A 17,005-nucleotide genomic window follows, 5' to 3' on the forward strand; every position below is an offset into this window, starting at 1 on the left:
TGCCAGTTATCTGAACACCTGAACTTGGTGCAAAACCACTGTCATACAAATATGTCAGTGTTGATGGGTGAATGGGTGATCTGGTACAAGCTGCTTAGGGGAGCAGTACACTACCAAAAACACCTCACAGATGAAAGAGAGAAAATTCTCGTGAATCAGGAAGAAAAACTGACAGCAAAGAGTGCAGAAGCACCAATGCAATTTTTTTTTTTTGCACGATATAACACATCTTCCAGTGTTTTTTGAACTAAAACACTGGAAGAAATTATTTTGGATACTGAGTTTGAATGGTTAAGGTTTGAGGCTTTTAATTGGATATTTTTAATACACATTTTTTAAAGACTGTCTGGAATGAACAGCTTTGACTAAAAGAGGTCGAACTTAACGTTTATTTTTGAATTTCCTTTTTTTTTTTCTGGGAAAGTTTTCTTCAAACTATCTTACCCAGATCTACTCAAGATATTGGCAGTCATGCATCCCAGTTTACTTTAAGCAAATAAGTAGGCCATTTTGAATCCTGCAAGGTCTTGGTAATGTCTGTCTTCAACTGATTGATGACATAATTGAAGTGGTCTCCACTGACCATTGATTCTTTCTGAGCTATTTGCCTCAATTAAATGAATGGGATGAATCTAAGTGTCAGTCTGAGAAATCACAAAGAGGTAACCATGAATGAAACAATTTAAAAGGAACTTTCTTCTAAATATTTAAAGAACATAATAGCATCTAAAGAGTCAGTACGTCAAATTTGTTAACAGATGTGCCCAGCATTGTCAGGCCAGACAAGTGCCCTTATGGCTCAGATACTATTTAGTTTTGGATACAGTATTGACCATTCACAAAGGAAGTAAAGGTTTCTATTTCTGTCTGCACTGAGCCTGTCTCAGGAGAAGTTGCAGAAAGATTATGTATAAAATTTGACATACTTAAGTGCTCATCTGTTTGAAAAAAACAAAACAAAATAAATTCTTCAGTAATTCTTCTGCAGTGTAATTGAGGAGTTTGAAATTGTTGAAAGCTTTCTATACTAGCCTTCTCTTTAATAAAAAACACCATAAATCTACAGTGATATTCATTGTGTAAAGGTTTTCCCTCCAGAACTGTCTTACTTCGTTTATAGTTTGCTGTTCAAAAGTAAAATAAAATAACATAATAATAAAACCCAACCAAGCAAACAACAACAAAAAACCAAAAAAGCCCAAAAAAACCAAAAAGTACCGAAGCAAAAACAAACCCAATAAAACCCCCAACCAACCCAAAATAATTCAAGCAGACTTCATTCTACTTGTTTGCCAAAAATAGGTTTTGCAACTGTCCCTCCTAGAGTGCATGTAGTAGCCTCTTTTCCAGCATGATGTAAATGGAGTGGGTAATAAAAGGGCGAGATACAGGAGAGAGGTTTCAAGATAAATGTGTGTACAGAGGTCCCTTCTCCCTTATATTTGTAATGGCTTAATTGGAATAGAAAAGTCTAGAACCCAACAGGGTGTTCAAATTAACTCTGTTTTATTAATAGCTGTTGAAACCTCCTTTTAAAATAGTTTCTTTTGAATAATACATTGTTTCTAATAACTCTAAATTGTTTAAAGATTCCTTTTTCATTATAAAAATGGATTATCCTCATTATATTAATTATGCATTCACTTAATTTGGCAGTTCACATTGATCATCTGCCTTTTTAAGTGCATTCGCATTAGAGATGTAAAACAAAAAGAGACTTTCAGATTACATAAAACTGAAGTGTATTAGCTATATCCTCATTGAAGAAAGAATAGATTAACATGTTCCCAAATATACTTTATTTTTTATATTGTCTTTCACTTTTGAATTTTTGATAATTTAGGAGGTATTTTTGTAGATTTTCTTACATTATCTGTGTCTTTTTAAGCAAATTTAAGTTGTTAACTGTCCTTTTTGTTGCTTTTCAATTTCATCCTAATCTTTCTAATCACTGTGTCTGCAAAGGGCTCTTAGCCCTTTTTGATGTCTAAATTTTCATCTAAGTCTATGAGCACTTTGCATCTGTCTTGCTTCCAAAGATGGCTGCTTTACCACTACTGTGTCACAGCTTGAAAATGCATTGGAATTGCTATGGGTTAAGGATCAAAGTATATTTCATTGAAATATGATAGCAGTGAATTTTCAAGCACCATTTTGTTCAGTCCTTAAGCTTACATGTGTTAGTGAGTGTGAGAATTTTTATATATTTTCTGATGTGAATTCAGTTTTTTTCTTAGATGTTTCTGCTTAGACTAAGATTGAGTAAGGTGAAGTGCAGAGTGCTGGACTTCGGTCACAACAACCCCAGGCAGCACTACAGGCTGGGGCAGAGTAGCTGGAGAGCTGCGCAAGCGAAAAGGACCTGGGGGTGCTGGTGACAGCAGCTGAACATGAGCTAGCTGTGCCCAGGTGGCCAAGAAGGCCAATGGCATCCTGGCCTGGATCAGCAATAGTGTGGCCAGCAGGGCCAGGGCAGGGATCATTGCCCTGTATTCAGCACTGGTGAGGCCACACCTCAAATCCTGTGTCCAGTTCTGGGCCTCTCACTACAAGAATGGCATTGAGGTGCTGGAGCCTGTCCAGAGAAAGGCAACAAAGCTGGTGAAAGGTCTGGAGCACAAGTCCTGTGAGGAGTGGCTGAGGGAGCTGGGGGTGTTTAGCCTGGAGAAAAGGAAGCTCAGAGATGACGTTATCACTCTCTACAGCTACCTGAAAGGAGGCTATAGCCAGGTGGGGATCAGCCTCTTCTCCTAGGCAACAAGAGACAGGATAAGAGGACATAGCCTCAAGCTGAGCCAGGGGAGGTTCAGGCTGGATATCAGGAAGAATTTCTTCACAGGAATGGTTGCTAAGCATAGGAATGGACTATCCAGGGAGGTGGTGGAGTCACTATCCCTGGAAATGTTAGAGAAATGACTGGTCATGGCACTTAGTACTATGGTTTAATTGATATGGTAGTGGTCAGTCAAAGGTTGGACTTGATCTGGAGCTTTGTGGTTTTTCTCTTCACTGACTGAAGAGCAGCCTAGGAAATATTTATATTTCTTCCACATATTTAAGGAAAACCTCCTATAAAGAAAACAGTGTACTAATGAAAAATAGAGTATCAATGTTGTATTTATAAGAAAGAGAAACATTAACCATGGCCTGCTAATGAAATCCTACTGATTTCTTTAGGAGAGTTTTATGTTGATAGAAGAAATATCACCCTAGTCCATAGGTGGGTCAGTGTTTACTTAGGTCAATGAAATGAATAAAACTTCACAAGCCATAATTCCACTGAATAAATTATCCCATTCCTGACTGACAGGTTAGCTAAATGCAATATATACCAAATGATAAATAAAACAGTGCATGGATCTGCTACATTGAGAATACCAGATGCTACACGGTGATTTTGTATTGAGAAATTAAATTCTTTGTTGAGATGGTGTCAAAGTGAACTAGATACAGTATTTCAAATCATTAAGTCACTTTGCCAGCCTTCCCAATATGTACTCATGAACCTTTCTGCCAATGAAAGGGGTTTTGCCATTCTAAATCTTTTGGAAGTTCTAACATGAATATATAATGATTTTGTAAGGAAACTATAAACAAGTTTATGATACTCAAATAATACATGTTCATAGAACATTTGTGCTCTTTGGAGAGAGGGTCTCTCTGTCTTGAACATACAGTGCCATCAAGTCAGGGTCCTGACTTTGGTCTATGGCTTATACATGCTCCTACAACATCAATGAATGTAATTCCAAGAAGACAGGATTCCTAGGCCTGAAACAGGAAGGAGATATAACTGTCTTGCAGAAAGACTTTAAGTTTCTGAACTTTCTGCTCCCAGAACTCTGTCTAATAACTTTAAGAAAGTCTTCAGCTACTACTAACCAACGGTATTTATTATTTTCAAACTGAAATAATTGAAGATGAAAAATACACCAGATGCTGAGCTGTTCAGAACCATCTACCAATTTTAAGTCCTTTTTGTCACTCTCTAGGCTACTGTTGTCACAGATTGTTACAGACCACTATAACAACTATTTTTTCCAAACTCCCTTTAGAACCAATCACTCAAGTGGAACGCAGTGGAGTGTTTTCAAACAAGCTAGGTCACTGACCTGAAATGCTGTGGAATTTCCATGTTTTTGGCTCTTCCCTTGGGTTTAGCCTTAAATCTAATCATTCTGACATCTGAAATATGTGGTTGACTCTGCTTCCTCAGCACAATATACTAGGCTGCTCAAGAGATGTGATATAGATATTGCAGATCAGAGACAGGGTTAGAAATGTATCTTTAAGCTTCTTCCATATTGCCAAGATGTAAGGTTTCTGCAGGGACTGAAAAAGCCTGTGTCATGAGCAATGCTGGAGGCTTCTTTGCTAATAGTTGTATGTTTTGACCTATGAGTACTATCTCATGAGGATTTTTGAAGAGATAGCATGAAGCTGCTACAAAAGTGCAACATTTCCAAACCTTATACATAACCAGGTGTCTGGGAAATGATGTGGAGTTCAGGATCTTCCTCAGTATTTGTAAATTATGAAGTCCTCTGGAGTATATGTTTTCATCATTAATCTTTTGGTTTGGTGAGAGCTTCCAGTGATCCAGATGTGGTCACAAATTTAGTCATCAAGTCTCAAAGGTTTGCTAGTTAATTTTTTCTCTCTTATCTGTGATTGTGCTCTGGATGACATCCAGTGGTATATGCAGCAGACAAGTTTTTCAGACAAAGAGAAAAGGCTAATAAAAAAATGTCTTTTCCAAGCCAGGGCATATATTGACATTGAAGCACCCACTGGCTTGCTTAGTGTTTTTATGTATTTTATATGCATGGAATAATTTTCTCTATGGGAACTAATTAAAGGGAGAAAGTCTCCAGAAGTCCTTCCAGCAAGAAACCAAATGTACACCTTTACATTAAGATGGAATGGAATATAAGCAGCAGCAAAACTGAAATGCCACTATCATTTAGGTGATTGTGATATACATTGCCCTTGTTTCTCCTATCACATTCTCCACATTCAGCAAGAAATTGTCTAAACAGGCCTGGAAAAGCAGGATATTTAAGCAAACATTCCCTTGCTCTGGGAACTACCTCTTCACAGCCATTGAATCTGTTTTGAAACTTCTGAAGGAAACAGGTGCATTAGGTCATGTCTGTTGACTTTGCGTTTTGCAACATTGATTCATCACCTGAAATACTTTGGAAATCAACTTGCAGGCAAGATCTCTCCTCATTCCTTCCACGGCATGCAAATTAAATTTTCCGTTTAGAAATCTCTGGATGCATCAGCTCTGTAGCTCTGCATTGCTGCAGCAGAGTCGAAGTTCATAGTAACTTCAGTGATGGTTCTGTTCATGCCACTGAGAATATAATTCCACTCTCAAGACATCATCTGCATCAAAGACAAGATACAATGCATTGAGTCAGCCAGAATTCTCTCCCTCTTCTGGTTTCAGTTGAAACTTGAAATGCCTTGAAAGCACCAGCATGTATTCAGCTTCAAATCCTCGATGCTGAATGTGCTGAAAGAACTTCTAGTGAAGTTTATGACAAACAGATTTTAGAGTTGGGTCTTGATAGAGCCACTTTTCATGTTGTGGAAGTAAAAAACTCTTTTGAAGGGGATAAGAAGCAGAAGACTTGGTGGGAAAAGTATATTAAAAGAAGCAAATTCCTATTTGGAATGGAAGTTTCGTCATAATTATTCAGAAGGTAGTTTATTCAGTTTTGCTTAGCATACTGAAGATATCACCACTCAAGTCTAATTCATTTCAACCTGAGTAAATGCAGAACCAGCAGCATTCTGAGAACATTTCAGATGGTTCTTTTCAAAAGCAACAGCAGCAAGATGAGCTATTTCAGAAATCTGCTCTGTTCTGGGACAGAGTACCTTTGGATGTTTGCCAGCGAGTAAAAGAGGGAACATTTCAACTAAAGAAAGATTGGTGCAAATTGCACTTTTATCTAGTAAATTAGGCAAATTGCACTTTTATCTAGTAAAATAAAAGCTCACAGTGCCTGCAAGGAATAGTTAAACCCATTCTAGAGGAACACACTAATGCCTTTGTGCTCTTAACATAAAAGTTTTTTCACACAGACATATCCCAACCAATTAATACCTTTCTTGTTACAACAACGCAGCAGAACTACCAGTTCAGATGTATGGCTTTTAAATTGTTGGTGGTGCATGTCTTAACAAATGCTTTACAAATGTTCATGATCCTTTTAGAGAGACAATTAATTATGCATGATAGAGAGCTGTATGTTTTCATTTCTGTGGATAAATATTTTTTTTAATAGACAAAAGATGAAAATAAACTGTTCTTTTCAATTGCTAGGAACTGGAAAAATTTTTTACATGTTTAAATTACATACATATTTATATCTTACTTTTCAGCAGGTTGCCTATATTGCCCCATAATGTTTTGGTCAAATATAGACTCAAAACCACTGTTCAAAAGCACTGATGATTTGCAATGAAAAGTGAGTTTGAACAAGGCTGCAGGTACAGAATTCCACAGCTTTAATTCTATTTCTGATTCTTAGATAATTTAAGGAAAAATGACTAAGAGGATTTTGAAGTATTGAATCAGTTCTCTGCTATCAAAGGTTTTAAAAACTCCTGACTACACATTTATGCTCACCCCTGTGCTGTCTAGCAAGAAAGGTAGAAAATTCTATTAAAAAAGTAACATTCCAGGCAAAGAACAGTGTTTCTGAAAGTCACATATGAACCTGGACTGTGATTTCCCACTTCCAGTTTAGAAGAAGAGTAAAGAAAAATATTCTTTCCTTTAGGCAGGAAAATGTGGTATTTGGAGCTTCAGGAAAGCTGTTTTCTCAAAAGCTGTTGTAATTCCAAAAAACAGTCAGGCTACCATAATTTATATTATTGGCAAGAGTTGGAATCGTGACACCTGCAGTAAGTAAGCTCTCTATGTGGTGTTGGACAGTATGTCATAAATCATGAGGTTTGCCAGCTGCTTGACAGAGAAGAAAATCCTACATATAAATTGAGACCCACACAAGTGGTTCCTGGATCCAGGGGCTTGTGGATCATACCTTCTGATCTACCTTTAACACCTTGCCAGTATTATACCCTGCTAGTGCTCTTCTCTTGGGAAAACCTCTTTATGGCTTTGACAGGAAAGCTTTAGAAGTCTGGTTTTCAATGAAGAAAGTGCAGCAGTAAACTGCCAATCTAGTTCATTCTTGTATGAATTAAGTATATCAGATTAAAAGGAATGGCAGCTAGTGTTTTCAAAATGGTGTTTCTCTACTTAGGTGCTTCAAATTAAATTGAAAAATTAAATAATATTAAATAAAAAATAAAATAAAATTAGTCTTCCTTTCAGGAGAACTTGGCAAATCAATTTTCAGCTGAATTCAGCACTTGTACTGGGTCTGGCTGGGATAGTGTTAAATTTATAGCAGCCTGGATGATGCTTTGGATTTGTGACTAGACTAACCTTGACAACACACCAATGTTGCCAAATAGTGCTTGAGCAGTGACAATGCTTTCTCTTTTTGGGAGGAGACACAGCTTGGACAGCTGACCTAAGCTGGCCAAAGTGATAGGTATAACAGTCTAAATACCATCATGTGCAGCAATAAAAACTGGGGTACAGAAAGAGGAAGTGTTTTGGCTTCTGAGGTGGCTCTTTGTTTGGAGACTGGCTGGACATCAGTCTAACTGTGAGAAGTGGTGAGAAATTTGCTTTTCTTTGCTGTTTGCTGTTTTAGTTTTTGGAATTTTTTTTTTCTTCTCCATATTAAACTGTTTCTATCTTGATGCAGAGATTGTATTGCTTTTGTTCTTCTGTTTTCTCCCCTCACTCTGCTGGGGTGGGTGGGGATGAGCTGCTGGATACTGGCAGGGGTCAAGCCACCACACACCTGTACACTCAGATATTGACTTTTTCACTAGATTGAGAAAGTTGAAATGAATTTTATTTGTAGCCCATGCAGTTAAGGAAACGTTTCATCAGCGGCCCTCCTGCAGATGCTCTCTTAACAGGTTTATAACCTTCCTACCTTGTGGTGCCCAAAGCTGCACACTGTATTCAAGGTGAGACCAAATCACTGCAGCACAGAGTGGGAAAATCACTTCCCTCAACTGGCTCACAGTGCCAGGGCACTGCTGATTCATGTTCAACTTGCCATCTACCAGGACCTCCAGGTCCCTTTCCATGGTGCTCTTTTCCAGCATCTCATTCCCCAGGCTGTGTGTACATCCAGGGTTGTTCCATCCCAGGTGCAGAATCCAGCACTTGCTCTCGAGTCAACATCTCCTCCCAGTTCAGTATCATTGGCAAACTTGCTTAGTATGTCTTTGAGTCCTGCATCCAAGTAATTTATGAAGATGTGGAAGAGAATTGGCCCTAAAATGGCACTCTGTAAGGGCTTGTGTACAGAGTATGTATGATACAGTTGGTTTCATGTATGTATCATCTGCTACTTACCCACTCAGTAGGAGTTATTGCCACTATTAGTACCACCTCCAGTGCAGGGGAGAGACTTGTGTATGCAATTTTATTTTCTGAAGAACTGAAAGTTTTACTTGTACTTGGCTCATGTTATTCAGTACTTGCAATTGGTTTTAGTTAACTTTGGTAATCCTGTGATAAAGATAATCCTTTAATATGGTATATAAAATAAGAATCCTATTATAGAGACAGTTTTTAGAGACATAGTAGTAAATTAAGAGCTAATTCTGGCTTTAACAATTTAAAACATTAGAGTTGTTGCTGACATTTTTGATGTATCCCTGTAGTGTAAAGGAGTAGCCCAAGTCCTAGAAAAAACAATTAATAAAATCAAAATTTTAATTAAAGTGTCTAGCTGTACACTTGCTTTTCAGTAAATACATATAATGTTGGGTGAATATAAGGCATCATCTTATTGACTGCTTAAAGAGCTAAGAATTTAACCTGATATGTTCTTTAAGAGTACCAGTAAACAAGTATTGGTTTGAATAGGTTTCCAATGATGTGATATTTTTAGAAATTTACATGGATGAAGTCCAAGCATTTTCCTTTTTAATAAAATAAATCTAGATTCAAGAAATGTATTAATTATATTACATGAAGTAGAATGTATCAATTACATTTTATTACATAAGGGGTAGTTATAAATTTACATACTGTAACATCTCTGTTGAGTCTCAGTGTTAAAACTTCCATACAGAAAACTAGAAGTATGTTTCTAAAGACATCTCTAAAACACCTTGAATAATTTTGTACTGACAATAATGAGAAGCTTATTCTCCTTCTGTAACCAATTTGCTTAATGAACAGTTGACATTATTTTTAAATTCTAAGATGCAAAATATTTTTCCCCTAAATTAAGTAGATATTTATTTGAGAATCATCTTGAATGTTCACTGTGCCTTGAAACCTAAAAGCTTATATCTTCCTTCTTCCACCTGGCTGAATGTATTAGTAGCACATCCACTTACCAGTGTTTCACTCTGCTAATCCAGGGCTTTCATTAGCAAAAGTACCTTCATGTTAACAATTCATGGCTAGTTTGCTTTAACATGGACCTAGAGATTAGCAATACTGTTTTACTTCATTCATTGGAAGAGAACTGGAATACTAGCTGGTCAAGCTTATTTCAAAGATTTCTCTGTGAGGAAAATAGGAATTCAGCCCAAACCAAGAGATATGAACTATTTCCTTTGGTAGATTTACTTGGAGAATTTTCAGATTGAAGTCTGAGTTTGTCCTGCTGTATATAAGGCATACCCTAATGTGGTACCCAAAAGAAAAAAGTTTAAAAAAAAAGAAGAAACTTCCATTGAGAGACTTCCATTAACAGTTCAACTAATGATTCCTAATTCTGAAGAGAAATTAATTTCTTGTGGTGCAAACTGTTTTCTAACTATGTTTTCTTTTTATGTTTTTTTTTTTTTTCTCTTTTAATTTCTTTTTTACTTATTTTCTGTGTGAGTAAGCTTTTTTTTTGTAAATCATCTCTTTCTGGGCACAATAACACAAAGCATTGTATTGCTTTAAAGTGTGGCCTGTATTAGTGTGGATGTAACTAAAGCAAGCAAACCTTATGCTATGAATGTAGGAAGGCACCAGAGTGTTTTTACAAGTTTTGCAGATCTGAATAATTAAGATATAGGAGACTGAGTAAATAATCTGCCAACTCTCCTGGACTGAAATGTATCCACAGAGAAAACAAAAAGCTAAGAAAGCTGCCTTTCATTGCTTTTTGTATTGAAATTATTCCCTCTGCAAATGTCTTTGTTGTACCAAAGCATCACCAGGTTCATGATGCTTGTACAGACCTTGCTAGCACTGCTTAAGGGGATTTTTTGCATAAGCATCTAGCAGTATGTGAGCAACAGGGAATGCATGTGGAAAGGAGGAAAGAAAACAGAGAAAATCCCTCACCATGAGAGGACATAATTTGCTCATGGTGTATTGTTCCTGATGGGGCTTGTGGTTAGTGGCGGCATGGCAGAGTTTTGGTTGACAGATCTTACTTTACAAAGTGAGATAAAAAGGGAAGGATGTGATGCTGGAAGGTATAATCACTGTGCTTTAGGATAGCTTTTCCAGAATGAAGTTATGTAAGCACAGAGACTAGATGGTTGAATTCCTTTAAAAAGTTGTTGCAAAAAATGGCATATTTTACACATTAGGTGTGAAAAAACATCAAAAGGAGCAAAAATAGTGTTGTTTGAGTACCTTTTAAATTCTTTTTCTCACCTTCTTCAATGGAAAACTCAGAGTTCTACTGCATGATACATTTTATTTTGAAACTACTGTACTTCAGTTAAAGCTTAGTTAATACTAATTATTAATTCTTTTCTGTTTATACTTGGTTTAATAATTATGAAAATTTCATTTCTAAAAACTCAGTCACTTGATTTTAGCCATCTTCTATTTTTTGTTTAACATGAGAGCTAAGTGTCATATAGGAAACTTGTAAAAACCTACCTGTTGTGATTCTTTTAGTTTTTATGAAATACATAGTAATATACCAATCCATTAAGCTTTACATACATACATACATGTATACATACATATATAGATAAAATAGTTTTAAAACAAATAGAATTTAGAATTCTAAAGCTGAAAATGTACATTCTCACATACGTATAAAAAGATTTCTCTTTTTATATGATTTTGAGATATGGTTTTAAAACAGGAATGTATTTAATTTGTAGATACTATTTTATTTCAAATTGTTTTGAGGAAGCGAATGTCATTGTCATTGTATAGGCAGAAAGGTAAGTTCTCAAATGGCAGGTTTCTTGGGGGTTGGGAGTATTGTTTCTTGATGGCTGAGTTTTACTCTATCATTCTCACTTTTCTTAAATATATTCCACAAATATTATTTCCTGTTTATTGCGGTTTTTCTACATTTACTATATTTTAAAGATATTGAAATACAGAGCATATCAGTAAATAACTAAACATTGAATCTGAGACCTCTGTTGGCTGGTTGGTTTGTTAGTTTGGGGGGGTTTTTGTTCTTCCTTTTCCTGACTATACTGTCCGAAGTATATTACATCAGTTGTGTTCTGTGGGCTCATGTTGATGCACTCCATTGCAGGTCAGTTCCTCCTGGAAGAATCCCGCCTGATAGAAGCAGCTGAAATGGCGAAAAAAGCAGCTGAACTCGATAATACAGAATTTGATGTTGTTTTCAATGCAGCCCATATGCTCAGGTTAGTGCTTTTACATCTGCCTTACTTGATTTTCCTCTTCTTTTGGAGGAAAAAGTCTTTATAGCCTTTGCTTATGCAGGATTCTTTTTAAAGCCCAGGAACTCTTTTGAATAGTTCAATATTATTGCTAATAAGAAATAAAAAAGTGGAATGAAATTTTTGCAGCATTTATCACTTTCCATTTCTAAAATTCTATGTATTATCTCGTAATTTCTTACCTTCAAAACTTCTGTTGTTCACAAGCACTTAATCTGTTTTGCTTGCATATGAGAACAAGTGTTTGTTTTGTGAAGAGCCTTCTGCAGGATTTTCTTTCACCCAGTTTTTAAATTTTAGTGTGCATAGCAACTGAAAAGAGGAGACCATATTTCTCATCTGGATGTAAATAGAGAATATTGAAAATTTCTGTTAATATCAGTAGGGAACACTATGATAATTAGAAAACTAAATATTCCCAGACTGATAATGACTTTGAGACTAATAGGAGCACTTAATGGTATTCTCAGAATCTGTGGTTTAAAATGTAGTCCTATATTTAATTCTGTTCTATCTGAATAGAATAAAACTTTGGACTTCTATTTTAGCTTTTAAAGCTGTCAGACCTGGTTATTCAGTAACATTAAGCTTCTGTCTGTGAGTTTAACATTATCATTAAACTCACATTACTGTAATAGGTATCCTCCATGCTTATTTCTAGGATAACTATCTAATCATTGTCCATTGTCCGCTTAATAGCTATAAGGATACTTGATTTCATTTAGATAGTATTTAAGCATAGAAAATGCATGAAAAACAAAATGAAATAAATAGACTTCATTAGCACTAAACAGTTCTTGAGATAATTTCTCTGATGAAGATACTTTACTAGGCTTCTTTATACTTTAAGCATTTTAAATATGAAATAAAAGAAAAGGAAAATAACATAAAAGAGAAGGTAGCAGCTTCAGGCAAGTGACCTGTGTTTAAGAATTATGGTTTCCATACTGTGGTTTTGAAATAAACCCCCAAACACCTTTTTAAAAGTAAATCTTACTGCTTGTAGATTGGAAAGGAAACCAAGACAAAGGACTCATTGATAAACAACAGTTTGACCTGACAGAGGTGTATGAGCTATTTTAAGAATCCTTCTCTTCCCCATGACTATTTTGTGAGTGATATTTCTGAACATAGAATTCATTAATTTCAAACATTTAGATTAATATTATGAATTCACAGACAGAAGCATAGCAAGTTAGGCATGATAGCTGAATTTAGAAAGGTACAGAGGGGTCAGATTCCTGATTTTAGTGAGTGTGTTGTAGAAGATGGTTTAGTGGTGCAATTTTGAAATTATTTTAAAATGTGATGTGTAGATCAGTACTATTTTGGAAATAGGTTTAATCTATTTCCTCTGTGAGCACTAAGTGAAGTATTCTAGGTCTTCGAGGCACGCGTATTTACATCTGGATATGAGTATTTTTTCACTTGTAAAGTAACAGCTATGCTGCTGTGCTGTCCATCCGCTGTGGTTACCCTACTTGATCTGGCTGGGAGTGGACTGTTTTTGGGAGGCCTTGACAAACAATGAGCTCAGTGATTCTAAGCTGCATTCTCGATTTTTACTGTAAGTGAAAAACCAAAACCTTTAAAAACAGAGAAAATGCACCGAACTGAAACCCTTTAAAAAAAAAAAGACCTGCTTTAGTTTAGCTAGAATCCATTGCTCCTTTGGGATACCCAGCTGATCTAATTTTTCTCTTAAGTACTCAGCTTTCTTTGTGGAAGATCGTAATGTCTTCCTAATACTCTCAGAGAGTCTAAAGTGTCTGGAGGATTTAGCAAGAGTCTGGGTGGCAAAGTTGAATTCAGTGTTGACAAGTATTTGCTTAAAACCCCATGTGTTAGCATCTGACTGATTTTTGCTAAAAGGTTATGATTTTGTTTGTCCTTGTTCACTGCTTTACTTAGCAATTGATTCAAATATATTGCTTCCATAATACTTGTTGGACAAGGGCAATATATATTCCTTCATTCTAACAGAGCAGCTACAAATCCACCATGAGTCTGGCTCTTCAGAAGCAGATGATTTTTAGGATCTTTAGAACAATGGAGAGCTGAGGTGATTCCAAGAGGAAAACAGATACCAGGACACCAAGAAGGACGGAAAGAAGGGAGAGTACTCCAACTGGCATGGAGTGACACAGCTAGAAACTGAATACTAAAGGCATTCATAAACGAAAGGCTGACATAGTTTCATGTAGGTGACCAACTGCTCTTTGGGTACCCTAGGGAGCTATAAAAACTGACTGGTAAGTGAGTAAGAATTTTGAATGAACTGCACAGCTGTGAGATAGAAAATACATTAGAGAAGTTCACAGAGCATGAAAATGAAATGACTCTTGTGAGAGAGACGGGATAAATTTTAAAGATGTGTTGTAGAATAAGAGACAGAAATTGATATTAATGTGGATGATGCAAGGTTTCCAAAATGACTGCAAGATAATAACAGCAGCTTAGATTTTTGTATAGATTCTAATATTTTCTTTTTCAGACCAAATATTTTACACAGACATGTATTTTTGAATTAGGAAGGAATCGCCTTTCCCTCTTCTCTTGTTACTGTTTCTACCGTTAGCCTAAAGAGTATCACAAGACTCATAAATATGAAGACTTTTTTTTCAGAATCACAGGCAACTTCTTTCAAATTTGGTTTACAGCTGTTTTGGATGGAATATAAACATACCATCTCTCAAAATGCAATCTATATTTCTAGTCTAGTGCTATAATATTTTCTGGTTCTTTTAATCCCCTTATTTGCTGAGAAAAAATAAATTAAATTCAAACAAAAAAAATTAACAACTTCTGAAAATTTTTAATTGGAGTGCTGCAAGTTATTTTATTTCTTAAATTACCAACAGAATTGTTAACTGAGACCAAATGCAGTAGGTGTATTTATAGATAGCCTGTTCTCAGTTTAGCAGTCACAAGAAGAACTTCTGCTTCTCCAATCAGATATTCCAACATAGCTTATTTCCTCTCTTCGTGACTGAATCTGAAGTAAAAAAATTAATGACTTTGTGCTGTTTGCATTATTGAGAGACCTTCCCTTTCCTAATTACATTATAGTTATTAATTATTTTTCCTAAATGACTTTTGTAGCGTCCTGTTAGTGCAATACAAGATGATTCAAGTCATCTGTAAGAGGGGTGAGATGTGGGATGAATGCAATTAATTTCTTTGCAACAGCCTGGTAACTTTAAACTTGCATAGTGCTTGCCTGTGAAATCCGTTTTCTCAACAAATTTGTTTTCCAGACAGCCTTCTTCAAGGGTCATGCAGCTGTTTGGGTGGTTCTTAAAACAGTATCTGGTCATGTGTTTTATGTTTGTAGTATTTGCAATGCTCTTGCTTGCAGGAGTTTGAAGTCTCTCAGCAAAGCAGTGAAGCGTTTGTGCTCTAGCTTCAGTCACTGAGCCGTGTGTTAGCGAGGGCTCAGGTTCACCCTGCTCTTGCAGACTGGGTGAGCTGCCATCAGCAAGGCTTCCTGTGGGCTAGAGAATGATCACTTTGGTTACTTTTAGAATGAGGGATGGCAATGTGGTGGCACCGCCATACTCATTAGAAATGGGAAAAGAGCTTCACCTTGTCTCCACGTGAAACAAATTCAGGAAGAAGACCTATTTGCTTAAAAGCACATTTTGTAGGAATAATTAGTTGTTCCATGCTTTTGTAAGTGGTTGTTCTGGGAAAATCTCATATGACATGAAGTTACAACATGGTTTTTAGCTGTTTGAAAACAGAAGTCTAATTTAGAGCAATACTACATGTGGTCTTCATTTTTCAGTGAATTTCTGTAGCAGTATTTTGGCTCTCCAGAATACACTGACCAAACATGGAGTGTAATTGCTGATACAGCATCATAGACACAACTTAACCCTATGTTATAGTCTGAACAGATTATATTTGCTCTTTAATTACTATGTATGTGCTTAAATATACATATGCATGTATGGCAAAGCATGTAGTATATATATTGAAAAAAAAAAGTGGATGAAGAGTTACATGTATAAAACCTGATTATAATTTTGTTGTCACACAAAAAGTTCCATTAAGAATGCCATGTATCAGCATTCAGTATTTTAAAATAGGAATTGCTGAAGAAAACTTCTCTATAGGTGGAATTTGTGAAGAAAACTTCTCTGAAGGTGTGCTGACATCCATGATTTCACAGTAAAAATCAACAGTCTGAAGCTTTGTACCAAGCAAAGGCAGTTTAAAACTAACCCTTTCCCACTCAGATGTATCTAAACCAGTCAGCATTGATGGTGTTTTTCTCTTACAACAGTATTTTTTTCCAGTGAACAATGTAAAAATGTAAAATAAGTGTAAACTGATTATAGCTAGGTGTCAGGAGAATCTAAGAGTGATGTGTTGACAAGCACATATAAGAAGTGTCACTATCAGTCAGCTGGAACTAAATATGGAGGATTGGTTGGTCTGGAAGCTCAGGTTAAGAGATGAGAGAAAAAAAAGTGGAAATATTTTTTCCCTTAAAATGAGATTGAATGCTGGTTGTTAGTGGGGAAAATCAGATGTATATTCAGGGTCAGTCCTCATGAAAAGATTTAGGATAGAGGTTACAATATAGCTCATAACTATGAAAAGAACTGTCTTCTGAGCTGCTTCTCTTTTCTCCCTTGCATTCATCTCTGTTTTATTATCAACATTTTTTCTAATATTTTACTCTAATGTGAGTTATGTTACTTTTAATAGTGTCCTTCCTTTATTTGACATTGATCCAGAGCTCTTTACTGCTCAGTGGCATAGGGTTACTGCAATTTCCTACCTCTGTGCCTTTAATTTTTCTCAAGGGAAAGCTGTTTCAGGGCTTACCATAATTAATTTCTAGCTTAGATTTGCAGTGAAAATGGGAACCAGCATTCTGCAGCACCTTAACTAAAGGAACTGTTGCTGAATGCCCCAAAAATGGAACTGGCATTTTCCTGATCAGGCTACTGTGTTGTGCATTCATTTCTATAAACTGTTTTTAATGGAGAACTCTACATTCAAACTGATTTCAATTTAGCAATTAATGATCCATTTTTCAAGATGTACACGTGTCAGGAAAGCAAGCCATGTATTTCCACTGGGCTCAAAGGGGGACAGGATTTTAATGTGTTCCACACTCACATGCCAACAACTCTTTTTGGAGGTGAAGTGTACCATTTGTATTTGCCTCCTGGGTAAGGCACCTTGTTTATTGTATGTTATTTCACCACTTTCAGAAGTGATTTGTGTCCTGACAGTTTTGTGCAAACAGGGGGGAAAAAAAAAAGCTCTG

At 36.1% G+C, this 17,005-nt stretch overlaps 1 protein-coding gene across 1 annotated transcript in view; it reads left to right on the plus strand.

The window, feature by feature from the left end:
- The window catches only part of TMTC2 (transmembrane O-mannosyltransferase targeting cadherins 2), a 240,517-nt gene that overhangs the window by 198,179 nt on the left and 25,333 nt on the right, over positions 1–17,005 (plus strand). Inside the window, exon 10 of the mRNA XM_085045973.1 lies at positions 11,571–11,685. Coding sequence (XP_084902099.1) covers positions 11,571–11,685 — 115 coding nt within the window. The remainder of the gene's footprint in view (positions 1–11,570; positions 11,686–17,005) is intronic.

The sequence above is a fragment of the Lichenostomus cassidix genome, chromosome 1Aa (assembly GCF_008360975.1).
Source record: "Lichenostomus cassidix isolate B80296 chromosome 1Aa, HeHo_3.0, whole genome shotgun sequence".
NCBI lineage: Eukaryota > Metazoa > Chordata > Aves > Passeriformes > Meliphagidae > Lichenostomus > Lichenostomus cassidix.